This window comes from Salvelinus sp. IW2-2015, linkage group LG28 (assembly GCF_002910315.2).
Source record: "Salvelinus sp. IW2-2015 linkage group LG28, ASM291031v2, whole genome shotgun sequence".
NCBI lineage: Eukaryota > Metazoa > Chordata > Actinopteri > Salmoniformes > Salmonidae > Salvelinus > Salvelinus sp. IW2-2015.
Genome location: NC_036868.1, coordinates 31,460,383 through 31,485,176, shown reverse-complemented (window position 1 = coordinate 31,485,176; position 24,794 = coordinate 31,460,383). Strand labels below are relative to the sequence as shown.

Sequence of the window (24,794 nt, the reverse complement as noted above, 5' to 3'; positions counted from 1 at the left end):
CAGAGGTCAAACGTCTCCTGCAGGGGGATGGGCAGCGACTGGCGGGAAAACAGCTGCTGGTCCTGGATGGTGGAGCTCCTAAATGCCTTCCTCATAGTTATGTCCTGGAGAGATACTGGTGAGAAGGAAAGAAAGAGAGAGAGGCAGTCATGCAGAAGAACAGCTCCTGACTTTTTGGTTGTTAAAAGTGAGATGAACACGATGAAATTAGAAAAACATATATAAGTAATCKAATTGTACAACTGAAGACCTTCACAAGAGGAAAAGATTGACCGTGTGAGTTAAAAGAGCGATCTTAAAGTGGAACTGACAGCATTTTAGCAACATTAACTTAAATCTTATTACAATCTGTTCATATACTGTACACCCCCAGGAATAATATGACACTTAAAAAAAAAWTCTGACAAGTGAGCACTTGTTTGGGAATTACGTATACTAAGGCATTTGTGAAAATTCTACACCAATATAAAGTGGGAAAGCAGCTGTGCGTTTGGTCAATTAATAGACACTGCAGGAAATAAAACCTAATAGAAACATCTTTACAGTCCTATCTATCAAACAACGATGGAAAGCTAAGGCTATCTGTTCCCTTACAAAAAGGCTTTTGTTGCTACAAACAGGCAAATTTTCTGCAAACTAAATAGTGTGCCACAAAATGTTGCCAGAAGTTTGAAAATGTTTTGTCATGAGTGGTGAATCTGCGGCAAACCAACAATAATATTTATTGCCACTAGTGGCAAACAGTTTACCAGAAACCGTTTCTGGTGAACACATGAGTTCCAAGACCAGTAATTCTGACCATTGATGACCAATCAARGAWACTGTTGGAAAATGGAAACCAAGCTATCAAACTAGCTACAACACCTACCATAGTGTTGTGACTGTGCACCTCCATAGTGACTGTGCACCTCAAGTGTCGGTGAGTGTCTAACTTATTAATTAAACTTCCTAATAAACTTTAACATTTTATTAGCTAAATTATGCCTAGTTAGCAATGTCATGTTTCATGGGATAGATTGAAACACATTTTGCTGATACCAGTTTCATTCTGTCAACGCCACTGACTGACTGGCTGGCGCTTCCTAGCCAATGTTATCTATCATATTTTTGCACAATTCATGTGATAAGAAGCTAGRGAACTAATGATTTTCCTAAACACATATTTTTAGGGGAATACGTTGCTGTCTTTTAATACCAATATGCATGTCAATATGCTAGTGTCACGGTTCAGTGGCATGTTAGCTAGCACAACTGCTAAGGTAGCTAGCTAGCTACCAGAACAGAACTTCACTTTTGCAGATYGATACCCATCCCCTACCCATGGATAGGACTAACGAGCATGCTCGTGACGCTAGCTTGTTGTCGCGGAATATAACTACATTTACAGTTTTTGTTGACGTTTGGCTAGCTAACTATGTGAGTGTCTGTAACGGTGGCTAGCTAACGTTAGTTAGCTACACCTTAGTTAGTTAGTTACACATTACACCGGTTTTAAGGTCTCTGCACTGGCTGCCTGTGAGTTTTAGAATACATTTTAAGATTCTACTATTGGTTTTTAAATCAATCCACGACTGTGCACCTCAATACATGTCAGACATGCTTTTAAGTTATGTACCCAGTATGTCCCTCAGGTCCTCTAGCACTGGCATTTTAACTATCCCAAAGGCCTATGACCAAGAGGCATGGAGAGGCAGACTTTAGTTATAATGCCCCCAGCCTCTGGAATAGCCTGCCAGGGAACCTGYGGGGGGGCATATTTAAAAGAGATCTGAAACACCTTTTTAGCTTTGCTTTTCATTAGAATGCTTTTTAGTTGAGAGTAGGGAATTCCAGTCATTCCAATAAATGTTACACCCCTTGAATAGGACTTGGAAATATGGAAGTATAGATTAGCCAAATTGTTTTACCTGAACATAACCCCAAAARMAAGGACTTATTAGCCAGCCCTACTCTGTTGTTTATGATTTTATTGTCATGGAGGACTGATTGGMTTAATTGATTCGAGTTCAAAAAAATATGTAATTCTGTGCTCATGGAATGGCATGCTTTGAGCACTACTGAAAAGTGCTATTTACATGTGAAAAATCTATGCAATATGCTGCATTTGCTATAGGCCAATTGTTAACCTTTTTGTTGGTGACATTTTGATATCTTGATAATATTCAGCTCTTTAAAGGGCAAATCCACAGACGAAACAATAACAAAACGGTCGCCAAGCCTCTGTTTTGGTAAAAAGCTGAGGGATGGGTCTGGAGAAATGTAGCCGCTCTCAGATGAATAGACAAAGCTATGGATGCAAGGACTGACCATCCATGATATCACATTTATTGTTTAACCATGTTTTTGAAATTTTGTCTTAAAGTAATGATGGCCTGTCGTTTCTCTATTTCTTATTCGAGCTGTTCTTGCCATAATATTGACTTTTATCAAATAGATAATCTTCTGTATACACACCCCAACCTTGTCACAACACAACTGATTGGCTCAAACGCATTAAGAAGAAATGTCACAAATTAATTTACAGTTTTTCTCAATTGCTAAAACACAATTTCTGAAACCTTTCTCCATTTCCTGAAAACATTAAACACAAAACCTCATCTTCAAGCACTATTTACATAACCTCTGACTCCTCTCGCAAAATGAAACATTCGCCTCAAAASAGTTTTACCTGTGTTCAAAATCAAACACTGCTCTCAAATCATAAACAAAGTGATCAAAATGATATACACTCTCAAGCAGTCAGTAAACAATACACCGAAAAATAGAAAACACATTGTTCAAAACATACAATTCTCAGGGAGAAGTACATTTTTAATCTAAAAAATATGAATATTTTTCCGTCATTGTCTTTTGATGAACGAAAACATGTTCTATCATAGTAGCTCAAAATTGATCAGAAATTACTACTCTGCTTTGCTCTTTGCAATTTAGTTTTTTGTTCTTCCTCCTCCTTGTACCCCTATTTTTACAGTACTGTACCCTGCATCTTACAAACTTGTCCTTTGTCTCTGTGATACTGTAAATCTTGTTCTTTGTTGATATGAACCTGCAACCAGTCAAAATCTATTGAGCAGTCAGTACTGTTAATAAATGGAAAGCACAATGTTCAGGGCCATACAATTTGTCCATTGTACAGTATACAGCCTACAATGCACTGTACTACAGTATACAATACTAAAAGGGACACAAATCAAAGGAGTAAATATGTGATCAATGTGCTTCTTCTTGTCTTTGGGCTGGGTCAGGCCAGAGCACTTCGTCGACATCACAAGTAATATTGTCCCTCCTGAGGCAACGGGGGAAGAAGCCTCTTGTGTGCCGTATCCATCCCTGACATGATTCCTCACCTATATCACCACAGGCTAAATCCATGGATTGCAGCAGATTTACTCTGGTGTAGGGTTGTCTATCATACACTTTCCATCTCCAAGAGGAYAAAAACTCCTCAATCGGATTCAGGAAAGGCGAGTATGTTGGGAGGTACAAGTTCATAAACTGCCCATTGATGTTAAACCATTCCCTTACATGAGCAGCTCGGTGGAAACTGACATTGTCCCACACTATCACATAGGTGGGAATGGGATTCTCATTTAGGTCTTGACCCTGCTGCTCTTGAACCTACTGCTCAAATAAAATATCTCTTAGATTGGCAATAAATCTTAGAAGGTGCTGGGTGTTATATGGCCCGAGTGTAACATGGTGATGTAGAACACCATGGTTGCTGATAGCAGCACAGATTGTGACATTGCCACCTCGTTGACCAGGGACTTCAACAATGGCCCGCTGTCCAATCATGTTTCYGCCTCTCCTTCTCCTCTTTGTTAGATTGAAGCCTGCTTCATCGACAAAGATGAACTCATGGGGTCTGTCCAAGGCCTCCAAGTCAAATATTGTCTGTGTAGAAATACAATATACTGTATGTAGGATTTTGTAAGTTGTACAGAGACAGTGCTATACTGTAGAGTACAATTAGGCTTCTGATTCACATACATTGTATGTACTGAAGAGTAATGTCATTCACATAGTATGTGTTAGTACTGTAGACAATCTGGATTACAGTAAATGTTTCTGAATGTACACTTACMTGCACATACTGAGCTCGCAGTTCTTTCACCCTTGGTGAGTTGCGCTCAAAAGGTACTCTGTATACTTGTTTCATTCGCATCCTGTTACGATGGAGGACACGGTCAATTGTGGAAATGCTCACARTGTCGATTCCCTGGAAYTGTGTGTTGTCTTGTATCACTCGTTRCTGGATTTCTCTGAGTCMTATTGCATTATCTTGAAGGACCATGCCAARTATAACGGCCTCTTGCTCCCGAGTGAATATAGCTGTCCTTCCACCTGCATGTGGCAGCCTTGCAATTCTACAAAAYMWAGTTGTGCAGTTACAAAACATATTCATGCAGTACAATACATACAGTGATTAARTTTACAAATGTCTATTGAAACAGCTGCATATAGTGTAGTACAGTAAATTTMCAATTACAAAAATACAGTAGTATACTGTACCTGTTCTCTTCTCTGAATGTCCTTACTATGGTGGACACAAAATCGTCTCAAATTGGGTTGCACTCTAAGTCCTGCTTCCCTTATTGTCAGTCCATGGACAAGAACATGGTCTATAACTGTTGCTCGAATTTCATCAGATATTTCCACTCTTTGTCTTCCTCTTCGTCCTCCTCTTCCTCTTTCTTGCCCTCTTCCTCTTCGTCGCCCACCTCGCATACGTCCTCGTCCTCTCACAATGTTTTTTCTATCCATTCTCAGACTTTCTCCTTCCCACCTTCAACAACCTGTTTGCTCTCTGAACTGGCTTATATTGGTTGTGTCGCATCATTTGAAACAGGTTAAATACATTTTGASTGGTTGTGTTCAATCAATGACATGTGTTCTCTATTTGTATTTGATTGTTGCCACTTGTGTTTACCAGTATGGATGACATGTGCATTAGAGTGCAGAWTGTGTTTTGAGAATGAGAATGTGTTTAGAGTTTTGCTGAAAAGTCTAAGTGAGATCTGCAAATTGTGTTTTACCATGTGAAATGGTTTAAGGTATTGACAACAGACTGCATAATTAGCTAAATGTGTCCAGGCAACTGAGAACTTTGTTCAGCCAATGGGTTTTAGTGTTTTAGCAATTGAGAAAAACTGTAAGAAGGCACACCTGTTAATTGAAATGCATTCCAGGTGACTACCTCATGAAGCTGGTTGAGGGAATGCTAAGAGTGTGCAAAGCTGTCATCAAGGCAAAGTGTGGCTACTTTGAAGAATCTAAAATCTATTTTGATTTGTTTAACACTTTTTTTTCTCCATATGTGTTATTTCATAGTTTTGATGTCTTCACTATTATTCTACAAAGTAGAAAATAGTAGAAACAAAGAAAAACCCTTGAATTAGTAGGTGTGTCCACACTTTTGACTGGTACTGTATATATAGTCCATAAATGTAGCAACTACAGATTGCCCCTTTAAGTAAAAAAAAATTTGCATGTGTCGATTAGGCCTATGGATTTGTTTTTTATCAGTATGAATTAGATTGAGCATTAAAAGCTCCACCTTTATTCCATAGGCTGGGATTCGCACTATGCAGAGCGCATAGTGTCCACTGGTTTCAAAAACAATGATTTGATAGCAGCTTAAACTTCTTCAATTCAACCATTATTGGGTTCAAATAKACATTTAGATTTGTGAACCGCCATCCACAGCAACCACAATCCGTAAGGCGCAAACAGCTAAATGAGAGAGCAGCAGCGTGATTCACATCAATGAGCTATGTAGAAATCAWTAATAAGTGATATCCGTATCGCTGTAGACTACACCACTGCTGTCATCCTCACCTCCAAGCGTGTATTCAAATTAGATAATCTTTGGATGCTGAAAACAGAATCACCATTGGAAGACATAGCTATGACTGTAGCCTACAAAGGCTAGGGGTGATTTCAAGGTTTTACTGCTAACCTACAAAGCAATACATGGGCTTGCTCCTACCTACCTCTGCGATTTGGTCCTGCCGTACATACCTACACGTACGCTACGGTCACAAAACGCAGGCCTCCTTATTGTCCTTAGAATTTCTAAGCAAACAGCTGGAGGCAGGGCTTTCTCATATAGAGCTACATTTTTATGGAATGGTCTGCCTATCCATGTGAGACGCAGACTCGGTCTCGACCTTTAAGTCTTGATTGAAGACCCATCTCTTCAGTAGGTCCTATGATTGAGTGTAGTCTGGCCCAGGGGTGTGAAGGTGAACGGAAAGGCACTGGGGCGACGAACTGCCCTTGCTGTCTCTACCTGGCCGGGTCTCCTCTCTCTACCGGGATTCTCTGCCTCTAACCTTATTACTGGGGCTGAGTCACTGGCTTACTGGTGCTCTTCCATGCCGTCCCTAGGAAGGGTGCGTCACTTGAGAGGGTTGACATGATCACTGACATGATCTTCCTGTCTGGGTTGGCGCCCCACTCGGGTTCGTTCCGTCGGGGAGATCTTCTGAGATCCTCTATCCTCAGCCTTGTCTCAGGGTAGTAAGTTGGTGGTTTGAAGATATCCCTCTAGTGGTGTGGGGGCTGTGCTTTGGCAAAGTGGGTGGGGTTATATCCTGCCTGGTTGGCCCTGTCTGGGGGTATCGTCGGACGGGCCCACAGTGTCTCCCGACCCCTCCTGTCTCAGCCTCCAGCATTTATGCAGCAATAGTTTGTGTCGGGGAGATATAACAGGTCAGTCTGTTATATCTGGAGTATTTATCCTGTCTTATCTGGTGTCCTGTTTGAATTGAAGTACGCTCCCCTTAATTCGCTCACCTCTCCCTCCCCTCCCGTAGGACCTGAGCCCTGGGACCATGCCTCTGGACTACCTGGCCTGATGAGTGCTTTTTAGTTGTACAGTACAGTCATTATTTTGCTTTATATCTTATGTTTGTGGTGAAGTACATATTTCAGCTTTTATTTGAATTGTTTTTTATTCGTTTTTTTCCCTGTAAAGCACATTGCGTTCCATACCATGTCTGAAATGTGCTATATGCAGTTGAAGTCGGAAGTTTACYTACACTTAGGTTGGAGTCATWAAAACTCGTTTTTCAAACACTCCACAAATTTCTTGTTAACTATAGTTTTGGKAAGTCYGTTAGGACCTCTACTTTGTGCATGACACAAGTAATTTTTCCAACAATTGTTTACAGATTATTTCACTTATAATTCCCTGTATCACAAATCTAGTGGGTCAAAAGTTTACGTACACTAAGTTGACTGTGCATTTAAACAGCTTGGAAAATTCCCAAAAATTATGTCATGGCTTTAGAAGCTTCTGATAGGCTAATTGACATAATTTGAGTCAATTGGAGGTGTACCTGTGGATGTATTTCAAGGCCTACCTTCAAACTCAMTGCCTCTTTGCTTGACATCATGGGAAAATCAAAAGAAATCAGCCAAGACCTCAGAAAAAAAKTTGTAGARCTRCYCAAGTCTGGTTCATCCTTGGGAGCAATTTCCAAARGCCTGAAGGTACCACGTTCATCTGTACAAACAATAGTACGCAAGTATAAACACCATGGGASCACGCAGCCGTCATACCGCTCAGGAAGGAGACGCTTTCTGTCTCTTAGAGATGAACGTACTTTGGTAAAGGGGGAGCTTGCAAGCTGAAGAACACCATCCCAACCGTGAAGCACGGGGTGGCAGCATCATGTTGTGGGGGTGCTTTGCTGCAGGAGGGACTAATGTACTTCACAAAATAGATGGCATCATGAGGGAGGGAAATTATGTGGATATATTGATGCAACATCTCAAGACATCAGTCAGGAAGTTAAAGCTTGGTCGCAAATGGGTCTTCCAAATGGACAATAACCCCAAGCATACTTCCAAAGGTGTGGCAAAATTGCTTAAGAACAACAAAGTCAAGGTATTGGAGTGGCCATCACAAAGCCCTGACCTCAATCCCAAAGAACATTTGTGTGCAGAACTGAAAAAGCGTGTGCAAGCAAGGAGGCCTACCAACCTGACTCAGTTACACCAGCTCTGTCAGGAGGAATGGGCCAAAATTCACCCAACTTATTGTGGGAAGCTTGTGGAAGGCTACCCAAAATGTTTGACCCAAGTTAAACAATGTAAAGGCAATGCTAACAAATACTAATTGAGTGTATGTAAACTTCTGACCCAGTGGGAATGTAAATCATTCTCTATACTATTATTCTGACATTTCACATTCTTAAAATAAAGTGGTGATCCTAACTGACCTAAGACTGGGAATCTTTACTATGATTAAATGTCAGGAATTGTGAAAAACTGAGTTTAAATGTATTTGGCTAAGGTGTATGTAAACTTCTGACTTCAACTGTAGCTGACAACTTCTTAACTTTAGCTAATATGTATTTATTATTAAAGGAAAATAAACTCACAACAAGATCATTATTTACAAATTAATGGCAAGCTAATTACAGAAAATAGCTTACGGTTGTGAGTGTGATGAAATAAAAGCAGGGCATTTTACTGGAGAATGTTAGAACTTGGACACGTTGCCCTAACGTTATATCCTAATTTGACTTTGGTGCAGGTCATATTGTTCTTCACATTACCGTATTTGGTAAACACACTATCAAATAAAACCTGCGTTTATTTATCACATTCACAGGATACGGAAGGTGTACACGGTACAGTGAAATGGTACCTTGCGTAGTGGAGTCTTTTGTTTGTCTATGTTCTGTGTTTTGGGCACATTTGATGTTATTTTTGTGCTGTCATTTTGACCGGAATAAAAAGTGCACCTGTTCACTACACTCCGCTCTCCTGCACCTGACTTCTCCTCTGATACACACTCCTAACAAGTACGCTTTAACTTGCAATGAAAATGACTTTCTGACCAAATTAGTAATGTATAATATCTGAAAATGTAGCTAGCTAGACTCTTACCCGTTTCTCCCTCTCTGTCACGGATGTCATGGTTGCCCTTAGTTTGAAGATGTAATCCAGAGACAGGTGTTTTATACAACAGCCTTTTGTCTGTTCTCTTTTCGACTCACTTCGCATATTTGCAATCAAAAGACATCATTTTCTCCAGCTCCTTAGATATCATACTCTGCCTCCACCGTGCATTCCACTGATTTCAAAACTCTGTCCTCCAGATAGTGGAGAGCAACACTTTTGCAGTCCTTTGTGATATCTTTAAAAAATCTGTTTTAGAAAGGAATACCTACACATACTGAGCAGCTCTTTGTTATAGACAGAAGCGTGCTACAAGGCAGACCAATCCGAACTCATCTCTCGGAATGTACAGCCCAGCCATTATCTCAGCCAATCATGGCTAGCGGGAAGATTCCTGTCTGTTTCAGTGGTTAAACCAACTAGGCTCGTAATTTAACAATTGTATTTGTATTTACAAATGCCATACAAGTTTGTTATTAAGGCACATGAAAGTTCACATGTTCCAGAAGGCATTTCTGTTAATTAAACACAAAAATTATGTTTACGTTCAAATGCCTCTCCTGCCAAGTGGTGACGCACGACCTATGCCTAGTTTCCTGAAACGAGTCACATATAGGGCAGAGTCTCACAAGCATTAGAAACAGCATTGGGTGTGAATACGGTGGGAACATGTGGATCTGAGCAAGTGTGACGTCATTAATGTTTGTGGATATGTATGTAAATGTTAAGTTGCCTATTGTTTTTGTCAATGTAGTTTTTGTTGAATTTTTTTAAAAATAAAGTAATATTTTATATTACAAAAAAGATAATTGTCTGCTTTACTAAAGATTGCTCAGGACTTCTACATTTTAAACCCGAACTGCTCAGGGAAACTCAATGATAAGTGGATTGCGGTCTTCAAGGACAAAACACGCCAGCCCAGAGAGAAGCAGGCCCAAGATCTACTCTTGGAAGTGCAGGTATGGTTTGAAATGACTCTGCTGGTGGTGCCTCAGATGCTCATTCATTTTTATCCTGAAACAATCAAGTTATTCACTAAACAATCTTCTCTCCAGATACACAAGGTGACATCTCTTTAAGACTTCTGCCAGTGGTCCTCCCAGCACCAGTCTACAAGATAGGCAGGAAGACATTCCGCCCCAGCTCCAAAGAGACCAGAAAGCCCTTCATTGACTTGCAGTCTGTAAGTTTAAATAGGGGATAGACATTGGGAGATTGATGGGGAAATTAGATGGCATTTTGTAAACCTTGAATGAAAGGAACAGCATTCCAAAATCTGTTACGCATATCTGCACACTCCAAGACATTATGAAGGTTTCCATCCAATTTGTGACAGATTATAAAATCTGCATAAAACAATATGCGCATTTTCCCACCGGAGATGTTCCCAGCAAACATACTTTCTGTGTATAAAAGGCTGTGCGTGATGACATAATGCACTTAAAAAATAACTTTTGCCTTCAAATTCCATCGCATTTTCAACTCTACTGATGGTTTAGTCACAAACTGTTGCGTTATGTAGCAAATGTGCCCACTATGGTCTTAGCACATGCGCTCTAGCCAACAGCTCGCACATACAGTGGTGGAAGGCTTTGAGATTATTATGAGTAAGAGCGATATTATTTGTATATCAAACGCCAGCCAAGCATCAATCAAGTTCATCACCTTGCACATTCACCATCCTGTGAAGTTCATCATCATTTAATTAATCTGTAGCACATGGTGAGGAGGAATAATGGTCTGGGGCTGTTTGTCATTGGTCAGGCTAGCCCCCTTAGTTCCAGTGAAGGGAAATCGTAATGCTACAGCATAGTATGACATTCTATATGATTCTGTGCTTCCAACTTTGNGAGATTATTATGAGTAAGAGCGATATTATTTGTATATCAAACGCCAGCCAAGCATCAATCAAGTTCATCACCTTGCACATTCACCATCCTGTGAAGTTCATCATCATTTAATTAATCTGTAGCACATGGTGAGGAGGAATAATGGTCTGGGGCTGTTTGTCATTGGTCAGGCTAGCCCCCTTAGTTCCAGTGAAGGGAAATCGTAATGCTACAGCATAGTATGACATTCTATATGATTCTGTGCTTCCAACTTTGTGGCAACAGTTTYGGGGAGGTCCTATCCTGTTTCCGCAAGACAATATCCCTGTGCACAAAGCGAGGTTGATACAGAAATAGCTTGTCGAGATCGGTGTGGAAGATGTAGGGCAACGCACAAGATCGGTGTAGGGCAACGCACAATTGGCCCAGCATCGTCTGGGTTAGGGTTTGGCCGGGCATTGTAAATACGAATTTGTTCTTAACTGACTTGCCTAGCTAAATAAAGGTACAAAAACTAAAATACTTCACTGGCCTGCACAGAGCCCTGCACCAACTCCCCAATGAGATGTTCGACGAACAGATGTCCACATACTTTTAGTCATGTAGTATATCATTGCATGACTCCAAGTTTACTTTGATATGATGGTTATTATATTAATATTTGCGCATAAAGGAGTTTCCACTGCCATTTCTCCATAATTAATTTTAATGACACAAAAAGATCCCACCATGTCGAACGAACMAATTGTCTGTAGGCATTTATAAAATTGTACAGGTATTTCATGTTTCCACAGCCCGGTGGTGACTTTTTTTCATGGTTCAGGTAATTCATCCGCCTGAAATGGTTGGATCTATTRAYACCCATTGACTTTTTCCACTTTGTTACATTTTAGAATAAGGCTGTAATGTATCAAATTGTTTTCCCCSTCATCAATCTGCACACAATACCCCATAATGACAAAGCAAAAACAGGTTTTTACAAATGTTTGCTAATTTATATATAAAAAAACTGAAATATCACCTTTACATAAGTATTCAGACCCTTTACTCAGTTCTTTGTTGAAGCACCTTTGGCAGCGATTACTGCATAGATTCTTCTTGGGTATGACACTACAAGCTTGGCACACCTGTATTTGTGGAGTTCTCCCATTCTTCTCTGCAGATCCTCTCAAGCTCTGTCAGCTTGGATGGCGAGCGTCGCTGCACAGCTATTTTCAGGTCTCTGCAGAGATGTTTGACCTGGTTCAAGTCCGGGCTCTGGCTAGGCCACTCAAGGACATTCAGAGACTTTTCCCGAAGCCACTCCTGCATTGTCTTGGCTGTGTGTTTAGAGTCGTTGTCCTGTTGGAAGGTGAATATTCGCCCCAGTCTGAGGTGCTCTGGAGCAGGTTTTCATCAAGGATCTCTCTGTACTTTGCTCCGTTCATCTTTCCCTTGATCCTGACTGGTCTCCGAGTCCCTGCCACTGAAAAACATCCCCACTGCATGAAGCTGCCAACACCATGCTTCACCGTAGGGATTGTGCCAGTTTTCCTCCAGATGTGACGCTTGGCATTCAGGCCAGAGTTCAATCTTGGTTTGATCAGACCAGAGCATCTTGTTTCTCATCGTCTGAGAGTCTTTAGGTGCCTTTTGGCAAACTCTAAGCAGGGCTGTCATGTGCCTTCTACATGTGCCTTCTACTGAGGAGTGGCTTACGTCTGGCCAATCTACCATAAAGGCCTTCTGGAAGGTTCTCCAATCTACACAGAGGAACTCTGGAGCGCTGTCAGAGTGACCATTGGGTTCTTGGTCATCTCCCTAACCAAGGCCCTTTTCCCCCAATTGCTCASTTTGGTCGGGCGGGCAGCTCTAGGAAGAGTATTGGTGGTTCTAAACGTGTTCAATTTCACGACTGATGGAGGCCACTGTGTTCTTGGGACCTTCAATGCTTCAGACATAAAAAAAAAAAAACAGTTTTGTCTTTTTCGGGTATTTTGTGTAGATATGAGAAAAAGTCAAGGGGTCTGAATACTTTCAGAATGCCCTGTATCTATACTTTAATATACTTTTGATGAATTTACGAGGCATTGCAAGACAAGACATTGCGAGATACAGATGATCAAGATTTAGCCTATGCACACGGTTCCATCTGTCTGTCTGTCTGCCCGTCCTTTCGCTCCATCGCTGGCTCGCCTGCTCTTTTTTCTTTGCTGTGAAAGATGCACGTGTGTGTTCAGTCTTCAGTCTGTTGCGTGTAGAATAGCTTAGCCTACTCATTGATAGCTTCTACTTTGGTTAACTTGTGAGACATTGCAAGCCAAGGACCAGGTCAACGAGTGCAGGACCCAGCTGAGAGAGAGCCTTACCACAGCGATGATGAGGAGAGAGCTAGTGCAGGTAAAGGAGGAGATGGCAAAGGAGCTGCCTGTCATCAAGAGGGTGCTGTAGCATTGTAGAGACTCCTAGAGAGGAGCTGCAGCAAAAATGTCTTAAAACCTGTTTTTGCTTTGCCATTATGGGGTATTGTGTGTAGATTGATGAGGTATGTGGGYAAAGCAAAGGGGTARGAATARTTTCCGAATGCATTGTATWTGTGAACAMTAACCTGAGGAAGATTTTCTGTAGTATTATAAATGTACGTGTTCTAAACTTCCTTAATAAGCCCAAATGGATTTATACCAAAACATCGCACGACCGATCATATTTACACACTAAACACCCTAATAGATAAACATGTCCACCAAAATAAGACAAATGTATGCTTGCCAGGGTTGCAATCTCAGCCCTGTGCTCTTCAATATTTACATCAACGAATTGACCACTATACTAGAAAACATACTCAGTCACTGTTGTTATTCTCCACAATTTAGAGGTTAAATGCTTTCTCTATGCAGATGACCCGTGSCTGCTGTCACCCACAGCATATGGCTTACAGCAGAGCCTGGACCTGCMAGAGCAGTACTGCCAAACCTGGGCCCTGGCAGTAAACCCCAAAAAGCCCAAAATAAATGATTTTCCAGAGAAGATCCAGATCTCAGGGAATTAGACAAGTTCTCAARTGGTACAAAATACTGTACTGCAAATAGGAAATACCTATTCAAATTTGGKMAAAACCAATTTAATGTGTCATTYAACACATTGCACTTCATTGCAGCGAGGTATAGGGTCCACTTGCAAAACAAGATTTCGTCCAATGGGACAAACACCCCATTGAAATCCTCCATGCAGAGTTCTGTAATATTCTCCTAGATGTCCAGGAGGAAAACTACAAACAATTTATGCATGGCAGAATTAGGCCAATATCCACTAATAATAAAAAATGTAAAAAGAGCAATTGCCGTACATTTTGGAAACAGCTCAAATACAGTGACCCCCTTTCATATCATAACCAAGCCCTGCAATGGCTGAGAAAAAAATAATAATCCCCTCATCCAGCTGGTCCTGGGGCTGAGTTCATAAACCTGTTCTACTAACCCACTGAAGCCTCAGGACCAGAACATCCAATCAATCAAATTAAACTAAAAAAGACCTCTGATGATAATATGCTACCTGTCCTGTTGGGGGAGGACACAGAGAGCTGTGGYTTGGCAGCGCACTACAATGCTGCCTGCCATAAGATGAGAGACAGTGTCTGACAGACCAACCAACCTGCAGATATCTTCTACGCCATTGTTATTATCCATTGTATGGTTATTTCTACTCTTGATTATTGTTGTTACTGATTGTCCCATTGACAGTCTTGATAATTATTATTTTAATTATGTTAATATTGTAAATGTATAACTTTATTTCCAAAGTAAGCTTTGTCAATATGTGCATTGTCACGTCATACCAACAAAGCAATTTGAACTGAGAGAGAGAGAGATATGCAACAGGTTTCGTGTGCAATCTACAGCGGGAATTTACAAACTAAGCATGTTTGTTTACTCAGTCTGCCAGATCAGAGGCAGTAGGGATGACTAGGGATGTTCTCTTGATAAGTGTGTGTCCTGCTAAGCATTCAAAGATGTAACGAGTACTTTTGGGTGTGAGGGAATGTATGGAGTAGAAAGTACATTATTTTCTTTAGGAATGTAGTGAAGTAAAAGCAAAAATTGTCAAAAATATAAATAGCAACGTAAAGTACAGGTACCCCAAAAAATGACTTAAGTAGTACTTTAAAGTAGTTTTACTTAAGTACTTTACACCACTGACTGAGACTGCAATAAAAGTAGGGCCCGTATTAACCATCATCATCATTATGCTAGTCACAATTAGCGTCAGGAAATGTCAAATTCATTCACAACCATTGTCATCCGCCTAGAGGCTAATGTTCTATAGCCGCAATTTGCTCTAATTGGTTAACTTTGACTCCATCTGCTCCAAAGAAAAGCCTGGGTAGACGGCTAAGCTAACGCTAAGCGCTAACCCATTGGTCAAAGGCAGCGGGTGAAATTTACCTTCTTTAATACTGAACCAACTGACATTTTATGAACAGAATGAGAATAACAAGAGGAAAATCGATGCTGCGCTGCCAATAGCACACGACTGCTCTGACAACAGCCTTGAGAAATTGCTGAGAGAGGAAGAAGGGCAACAACAAAAAAATTCTCAAACCAGATGGACTGGGATTTAAACGTCTCGCACTCTATCCATTTCCATCTCGGTCTGTCTCCCTCTTTTTCCATTTCCCTCTCCGTCTCTCTCTTGCTTTCTATTCCCCTCTCTCCATTTCCCTGTCTGTCTCTCTATATTTCCATCTGTCTCTCTACCAATCTCTCTATCTCCCCATTTCCCTCTCTGTCTCTCCGTCTCTCTCGTCACCTATTAGAAGGCAGGAAATAACTTCCACAAAGCTAAGGGACGGCCTGAGGGGCTTGGAGACTAATAAACACAATTAAGTAGGGATGAACAGAGTCACACAAGAGCTCTCAGACTGGAGAGCGAGAGGTCCACTGCTGTAACCTAAGCAGTACTGAGAGTATTTGATGTGAAGGACTCCCACAGTAGACAGTGTTCTCCGAGGGCACCACACACACACAGGGGACCTTCACCTAGGACTCTCGGTCTTGGTGGTAAATAAAAACTAAATCKAACCCAGACGGAGGAAGAATGGATMTGTCCCAACATGTCCCTCAAGCCTCCTGTGTCCTCCTCCCTGAGAGTTCTYCTGGAGGTAGAACTCACATCCCTAAGTGCTTCTGATCTCTTATTCCCTAAACACTCCCTCTCTTAATACCTACTCCGACACTGTATCCTACACTCCACACTCACCATGACCCTTCTCCCTTCACATGAAAGCTGAACAGAAGCTGAAACTTTATACAGTACAGTTGGTATACTGTTTGTGTATGTTTTTGCGGTGTGTGTGTGTGTCTGTGTGTGTGTTCTGGGTGAGGTGTTTACCTCCTGCTAAACACCCACTTTGCAGAGCAATATAGTTTCCCTTGACGCATGGGCCAATTCATTTCCAAGTGAATAGGAAGTCATGTTCTATTCTGTTCAGTGATGAAAACAGACAAATGAAAGACATTTAGCAAACAGGTGGATTCAGTAGAGAGCCATGCTGCTCTGTGGCAGAGCAGAGCAGGGGGTGTGGTGGCTGTCAGATCATGTTAACCATGGGCGTGACAGCACAGAGAAGCAGCACAGCAGCCGGTGTCAGGGCACATTTTTCAACAGCGTGAAGAGCCAAAAACAGCTCTGCCAAGCAGTGTTGAGCTCTACTGATACACACTACACAGCACAGGATGCAATGCACATAGACAGATCTTTAGCATGATCACATGTTCTATTGTATACTCAAACAGGTAAGGTGTGCAAACCCAAACACTCGGACTAAAGGCAAATCTTTCTAAACATCATATTTTACAGGAATTAATTGCATTTGGTCTTATTCAAATATTTCTAAACAACATATTTCTTCATCCCTTCGAGATTTCGGTGGAGGGGAGGATGCATTTGACATATGCATATTTGAACAGGGTCTCTGGGTTTGTGTGAGTCTATCTGTTTCTCTGGATTGCAGGGACAACAGCAGAAGTAGCAGGTGCTGTATCTCTGTTAGAGTTCCTTATCTGTGCAGCTATCTGTGCAGAGTGAGGGGGTATAGTTTATCTTCCTTTAGCCCTCTGATAACATCTACAGTGGTTCCTCCTTCATCTACAGTGGTACCCAGCATCACGGCTTCATTGCTCCAGACCACCACAAGGGGGAGATAGAGCACTCATTATGCATTTGGGTCCCACGATTTTTATATGACCAATCATATCGAGTGACGAATTTGACGTGAGCCACTCCTCCCTGYTGACTTTCTTCATCAAAGATGGCTGACAAAACATTACGGGGAAGCAAATGTAAGTAGTTATAACGTCATAATGAGTCAAGCAAAAAAATGACAATTGAGAGGAATATGTTAGTTAATGTAGAGACAAATGACTGTGCATATTTTTTTGTCATAAAGTTAATTTACCAAAATCGCTATTTTGCAAGTTTTTTTTCGGTCATATCCAATACCAGGTGTATCAAARTCCCTTCTGTGAATGATGCTGTGTCTGCATTTATGTATTACAATTATACACTTCAACAGTGTTTCCCTGCTCCTGGGACATCAATGATTACACATTATAACTATGCAATAGACTAGAAACATGATTTTGTAATTCATATATACAGAATAAAAAACAGTACATCCAGCCACCACGCACACAAGCGTGCTGAATGACGGWGGAAGAGAGCGAGGAATGAGATGGGAGTAACAATCCAGGCTATTTGCAAGGAACGAGATGGAGTGACAATCCATGCCAGGCACACCTGTGAGCTCTGGAACTCCACCTCCGTCAGGCAGAGTCAACATACCTGGTGGGTTCATTAGGTRGTTGGTTCACCCTGACATTTCCATTCCTCTTCTGACAACAGAACTTGACCAACTCACCAGGCACAGCAAGGGCCGCCTGGACCATTATGCTGTTCTGCTATTCCAAGGATGTGTAACCAAAGAGAGATACCACGAGTGGGCACAGAATACAAACTGGGATGGATCCCGATGCAAATGTGGCTTACCAGTGAACCCGCGGGTGTTCATCATTAATACTGTGTCTCAGAAGTTTCCGTCCATGACTGATGCAACCCGAAAAAGCATTAAAGACAGAGTTAATGAGTACTTGAGGTCGCCGAGAAAGTCTGGACAWGGCKTGCTCTCCCTTTTGTAAGGAATTAGGCACTTTCCCATGTTTACTACAGTATGTACTGTATGCTATGTTTACTTGTCAGACTTCACAGTAGCCTAATAAACAAATCAGGTGGCTTGTATCTTCAAAATGCTTTAAATGCTTTATTATCCATATGTAAAAGCATATACTGTACAGTACTGTATTTCTTCAMCAGCRTTTGTTAATGATATAATGCTAAAAATACTCTTTCAAAATGCTAATGTTTATTTAGTTATGGAACCATAACAAAGAACTTMATGAAATATGCCATGCTATTCTTGAGATATGTGTTGACTGAATATAAGCAAGTGATGTCTACTTTTTTGCCTTTTTCTCGCTCACTCTAGGTTAAATGAAAACGAAATCTCAAAATATAAAATATTGTTACTTTTTAAACAAAGTGATTAWTATTATTAATACATTTAGAATTATATAAAAGCCCCTGTGGGTCTGTGAGAATATCTAACGGAAAATGCCCCTTAGATATTAATTTAGAGTCCTCCAATCCTCTTAATGTAATTATTGGCAGAGTCACGTCATTGAAAAATAAAATTGTTCGATATACTGTAGGCTTACCATAGGTGAAATGAGTCTCACTAGTGTTGAGTAATGTCTAATGAAGGCAAACAATTTAGAATCCTTCAATCCTGTAGCCTACTCCCAACTGTCACYTTGTACTGGCTTTATTTACAAATTAGTGAGAATGTCTCACCCCTTGTTCAAGAATAGCCTTTATCTCACTCACTCTAGGTTAAATGAAAATGAACAGGGATTTGAACCCCGGGCTCCCACTTGCCCCGCATTTCGTAGTAGGCATCACAACCAAGTTGTGAAAACATCACAACTATGAAATAACACATATGGAATCAGTTAAGAACAACGACAGCCTACTCCTTCCTCCCCGTGTCGGGGTTCTCTGCACAACACAGGGATTCTTTAGCTAAATAGCTCAGTACTGTACTGCCTACCGTCACGTTGTACAGCGACATATTTTCCGTTCCATTCTAACAGATACCCAGAGGGTTTTTCCTTTWTCATGGAATAGAAACACCATAATATTAATCTAATTAATTTAGCAAGTACCAGTCAAAAGTTTGGACACACCTACTCATTCCAGGATTTTTCTTTATTTTTACTATTTTCTACATCGTAGAATAATAGTGAAGACATTACAACTATGAAATAACACATARGGAATCAGTTAAGAACAAATTCTTATTTACAAGGACAGCCTACTRCWTCCTCCCCAATGGGGATTTGAACCCRGGTCTCCCYTGTACAGACAAGGCCTGCTCTCCCTTAATTTAGGAATTAGGCACTTTCCCATGTTTACTACAGTATGTATTGTAGACTGCACAGTAGCCTAATAAATAAATAAACASATTTGTTAATAAAATAATMATAAAAAAATAKTCTTTCAAAATGCAGATGTTGATTTAGTTATGGATCCATAACGAATTACTATGGGAATAAATATCACTGATTTACAGAAGTATTGGAACAAAGTTGTCTAATGAAGGCAAACAATTTAGAATCCTCCAATCCTCCAATCCCGACCGTCACGTTGTACAGCGCCATAGAAACCCTGAGGGTTTCGTTTTTCATTTTTCTCTGAATAGAAACACCATAATATTAATCAAATGAAAATCAATCCCATATACTATGTTATCACAAAAAAGGTTTGAAATTCTCWGGTAATGCCAATACGGAAAACTATCAAATTCTTCTCAAAGATGCCCTCTGGTGGTCAAACTAGCAATAACTTGCAGTAACAGAAAAAATGGCTGAATTAAATGACGTGCCACAGAATGCTGCGGTGTGCCGCAACTTTTAAAGGAGGAACCACTGTACCTAATCTACACTCAGCCAAACACACGGAGAGAGAGAGAACGAGAAAGGGAGCGGTATAGACACCACTCTCTCTTTTCCTTTTCTTAAATTTTCCCCCTGCTTCATTCATCTCCCCACACCACCTGCTCTCTCTCTTTTTTTCTGCTCACTGCTTTTCTTTCCCCACAGCGCCCAACTCCCTCTTTCTTGGTGATTGCATTTAGGTAGATAGGCAGTGCTACACAGCTCTGGGGATAAGAGAAGAGAGATGCCCTTGATTTCACCTTCTGTCTCTTTTCTCTCTCTGCCCTCAATCTCTCTCTTTCCTCTATGGTCTTCATCTGTCACTTCCAGTCTTCTCTCAGTTCCAAATATTTCTTCATTCCATCCCTTTCCTGATTGAGCTGGTTCAGCGTCTTTACCTTCCCTTTCTTCCTTCTCTCTATCCACTAATATTCTTCCTTTCACTCTCCTCCTAAATGTGTCGAGTCCCTTCGTTCACCCCTCACTCTCTCCACTGCGCTACAAATCAGTTGTCAGTGCTGGTGCTGGGGTCCCTGGTTCCTCTGTGTATGTCACTCCTCCCATGGCTCTGGGCTCCCTCTGTCAGGCTCACTCTCTGGATGTGTACATCGCTCCCTGACAGCTGACAACACCCATTTTAAGGCACTGGGACTGGGAGGGAGGATATTCWGTATAAGGAGTTAATGTATGGATGTATAATGATGCTGGGTGAGGCTGCAGGTGCAGGTGGATAAAGAGCTCATTTGAATCATAATGTGGTCACGGTGGACTGAGGTCCCTGAATTACCATACAACTTCAATTAAAACGCAGACTTAGATAGTCACCTATCCCTTTTAATAGTCGGGCARCAGCACACATTTCAGCAAATAAACGGRGGTTTCAAATAAATACCGGGTCTAAATTAATTGTTTACGAAGGTTAGCATGAATTCTTTACAAGCTTTAATGTTTGATTTGTTACATTAATTACTCAAACATTATGGCAATCATTTGTTTTTATTGCCAGTAAGAAACTGCTAGCCATTGGCTGCAAACAGCTGAGAACTGCTAGCTAACTTGCAAACACAAAAACAGTCAACAATTTCGGGTACAGACCCCCAGAAATCGGCGGATCCCCTTCTAGTGGTGAAAGTAAGAACTGCTGAAAAAATGCACAGTCAAAGAGGAGAATAATTATTATGTCAAGGACTTTTTTAGAAATAGAGGCATACTAAGATAAAAGAAACGTGTCAAAGTGTGTAAATGATGAACACATTAGAACAGGAAAATAAGAAATAAAAAATTCAATGTTGGAAATAAATGCTGGAATTAAATAATTAACTATGCTAATAAGCAAAAYCTGTGTGCATTAAGGAAATAGATGTCTGGCTCAAATAGAAACCTGTCTCTAATAAGCGCCTGTTGTGTTCGGCGATTTAAGCAATTGAGAGTGTCGTGTCTGTGACTATCATTAAATGTGAAGACTTMTTATTTTATAAAATGWATTATCTGTGTAATTATTAWTATGTGATTAAATGAATCATGTATACTTTAATTAACTAGGAAGTTGGGAAAATGTTTACAAGTCTCTATTTCCCGAGTCAACTCTTCAGATATTTTCATCCCTTAGTCCTGATACGTCATTCTCATTCATGTATTATTATTACCTCAACATTCTCATTACTGGAACGTCGCAAACCCTTGCATATCTGCACAAACCTAGCCTAAATCATGAATCAGCGATATATGAATTGGCTAAATTATTTATTACCAACTATCTAAATAATCACAGAAATACATAAACAACAAACATGTATACTGGTTACTAACACGATGCATGAAAGTCCCTAGTGGGCTAAACCGGTATATGGGTTGTAGACAATAGAAACGGGTGGGACAGGAAAAGAGCGGGAGAGACAAAATGGATTCAACGACACACAATTGATATTATAGATCATTGAAATCTAATCCTTTGCACATGAATGGCCGCTCATTCAAGAATATTGCAATGTAATATTTAGACCTGTATGTTGTTTTGTCTTCTCTGTGTTGGAATCGTGCCTCCATCTGCTGGAGAGTCAGTTCTTCAGAGAGTCTCTGGTTAACTTCCCCAGAAATCATAATACTTTTCGTATAGGTCGCTTTCGCAGCAAGCACTGGATAGTGTCTGTTGTAATGGATACGGCAGGCGTACAGATGGTTGTTGCATAGAATAGATGCGCTTGTCGATTCTCGTACTAGACTTACGTAATTCCAGCTGCAGACTTTACTTATACATCTAGGATTTGCACTTATTGTATGATCGAATCTAGAGTTAACAATTCCAGCCGTGTAGCCCAAACTACAGCTGTATGGTCTCATGTGCCATTTCAACCCCCCCCTCCCCCCACCCCCCCCCCCCCCTCCCCACCCCCCCCCCCCCCCTCCCCCCCCCCCCCCCCCGCCCCCCCCCCCCCCCCCCCTTGTCCGTCAGCTCCATATTTCTGGTCTAATAGCTATAGCCATTCCCGTATGCTGTATAAGCGTTCTCTTATTAAATACATTTTTAGGAAATGGGTTTTATACTCTGTGGAAGAAAAGGCTGTTCTATGACGCCTAATGTGATGTCTGGGCTCACGGGGGTGTGGCCCTGACTAGTTAAACTTCATATGAAAACCCATACTCTCATTTAGAAGGTTAACGTCACATTACATCTTTTCACAAATAATTTCATGTTTAACATACGTTTCACAATATTTAAATGTAAACTTGACAGCTGGGAAATGTAAACTTTAAGAGATACAGTTGTGTGTTTCCTGTCCTTCATGAGATCACCAAATGAAACACACTCATCATGACTGTCCCTTAAGTGTCCACAGACCACTCCCACATTCTCAAAAATAGAAATATTGTTTAATTATTCCAACTTTTGATGTCCAAGTGTTACGAATCCCGCCGAGGATGGTGCCTCTTCCCGTTCGGCGGTCGTCGTCTCCGGTCTACTAGCTGCCACCGATCCCCTTTTCTGTTTTCATTTAGGTTTGTCTAATTGGTATCACCTGTTTTGTGTTTAGGGTAGGGGGTTATTTAAACCCAGTTGGCCCGCCGACTTTTGTGCGGGCTTGTTTATTCTGTTTGTTGTGGTGGTGTTTTTTGTATAGTGGATTCGGTCCTATTTATGTTGGACAGTATTTTGACGCGCCCGTTGTTTGTGTGGCGCAGCCGCTTCAGAGATTATTTCTGGGTGAAATAATAAATTTCCACTTGATCATTATTTCCAATGTAACCTGATCCTTCAGATCGCCGCAAGAAAGTTATGACAAGAGCGATAGTAAAATCTATCTACATATGTTTGGTAGTGAGCAAGTTTACGGTTTCAAAGTTTAATCGCCATGTGCACAGGATACAAGATACAGGATACATGATTGAGTGTTTGAATGAAGAGATTGAGATAAAACTGTGCAGTTTGAGTGTTTTTTGGCAGRTCATTCCAGTCGCTAGCTGCAGCAAACTGTAAAGACAAGCGACCCAGGGATGTGTGTGCTTTGGGGACCTTTAACAGAATGTGACTGGCAGAACGGGTGTTGTATGTGGAGGATGAGGGCTGCAGTAGATATCTCAGATAGAGGGGAGTGAGGCCTAAGAGGGTTTTATGTACAACTATCAACCAGTGGGTCTTGCGACGGGAATACAGAGATGACCAGTTTACAGAGGAGTATAGAGTGCAGTGATGTGTCCTATAAGGAGCATTGGTAGCAAATCTGATGGCCGAATGGTAAATAACATCTAGGTGTTCGAGAGCACCCTTACCTGCCGCTCTATAAATTATGTCTCCATAATATAGCATGTGTAGGATAATCATCTGAATCAGAGTTAGTTTGGCAGCTGGGATGAAAGAGGAGTGATTACGATAGAGGAAACTAAGTCTAGATTTAACCTTAGCCTGCAGATTTGACATGTGCTTCTAGACGGACAGTGTATCATTTAGCCATAGTCCCAAGTACTTGTATGAGGTTACTACCTCAAGTTCTAAACCCTCAGAGGTAGTAATGAGATATGTATGTATGGAGCATAATMTATTTACAGTTTTATTCACGTTTTCAAGTACGGTGAGTGACAAATAATGCATTCTGTTTATTGCATAGATTGTAATGGACACCTATGACGTGTGTAAAATACTTCTGAAGGTTGTACTGATTATAATGAGCTAATGCTAAACTATATGCCAGCTATGTGTGGCACCATGTTTGTTGACATTATACAATGCATTCTGCATGTCACGTAAACATCTGTCAGACCAAAGGTATTATAATGAGGTGAAGGAATGGTTCACTCATCTTTCGGGTAAACTTCATGAAGTGAATGAAAGGAAGTAAATGATCGTAGATGACACATCCCTTCAACATGCAAACTGCAAATAGACCAAACTTATCTTTTCTCCTCTCATTATATTTGGTTGGCAAAATACAAACTACCCTTGTCGGATTACTTTTGATTTCTATAAAGTGTTTTACTCAATTATTTCGATCAAATGTTGAGCGCTCACCCGTGATGGGATGCATTATAAATAGTTATTGCTATTAGCTATTCCATTTTGTGGTTCTGTCAGCCGATTATCAAAATATGACCGCTTGTGTTGTGTCAATCTTTCCTCAGTTAGCGCTTAGGACTAATGTAGCCTTACATTTTCCAGTTTGGATGATTGTGTATGCTTTTGCTACTTCTATGAATATCTGAACATTGCATCCAAAAATAAACTGGTCACATCAGGACATAACTTTGTAAGCTAGCTTCAAATGCTGAGTGTTGCGTTAATCAAAACTGGACGTTCTAAATAAGCGTTTTTAATCACACCATTTTGAGCGTACGCAGCAGGGACCCTGTAGAATGATCACAAACCTTTTGTTGGTACAGTTGAAGTCAGAAGTTTACATACACCTTAGCAAAATACATTTAAACACAGTTTTTCATATCTCCTGAAAAAAATTCCCTGTCTTAGGTCAGTTAGGATCACCACTTTATTTTAAGAATGTGAAATGTCGACATAATAGGTAGAGATCTCTCTCTG

The 24,794-nt window shown here is 40.8% G+C and overlaps 1 protein-coding gene across 1 annotated transcript in view; it reads right to left on the bottom strand.

The window, feature by feature from the left end:
• wasf1 (WASP family member 1) overlaps positions 1-24,794 on the bottom strand; it is a 161,006-nt gene that overhangs the window by 34,474 nt on the left and 101,738 nt on the right. The window contains exon 5 of the mRNA XM_070435905.1: positions 1-115. Coding sequence (XP_070292006.1) covers positions 1-115 — 115 coding nt within the window. The remainder of the gene's footprint in view (positions 116-24,794) is intronic.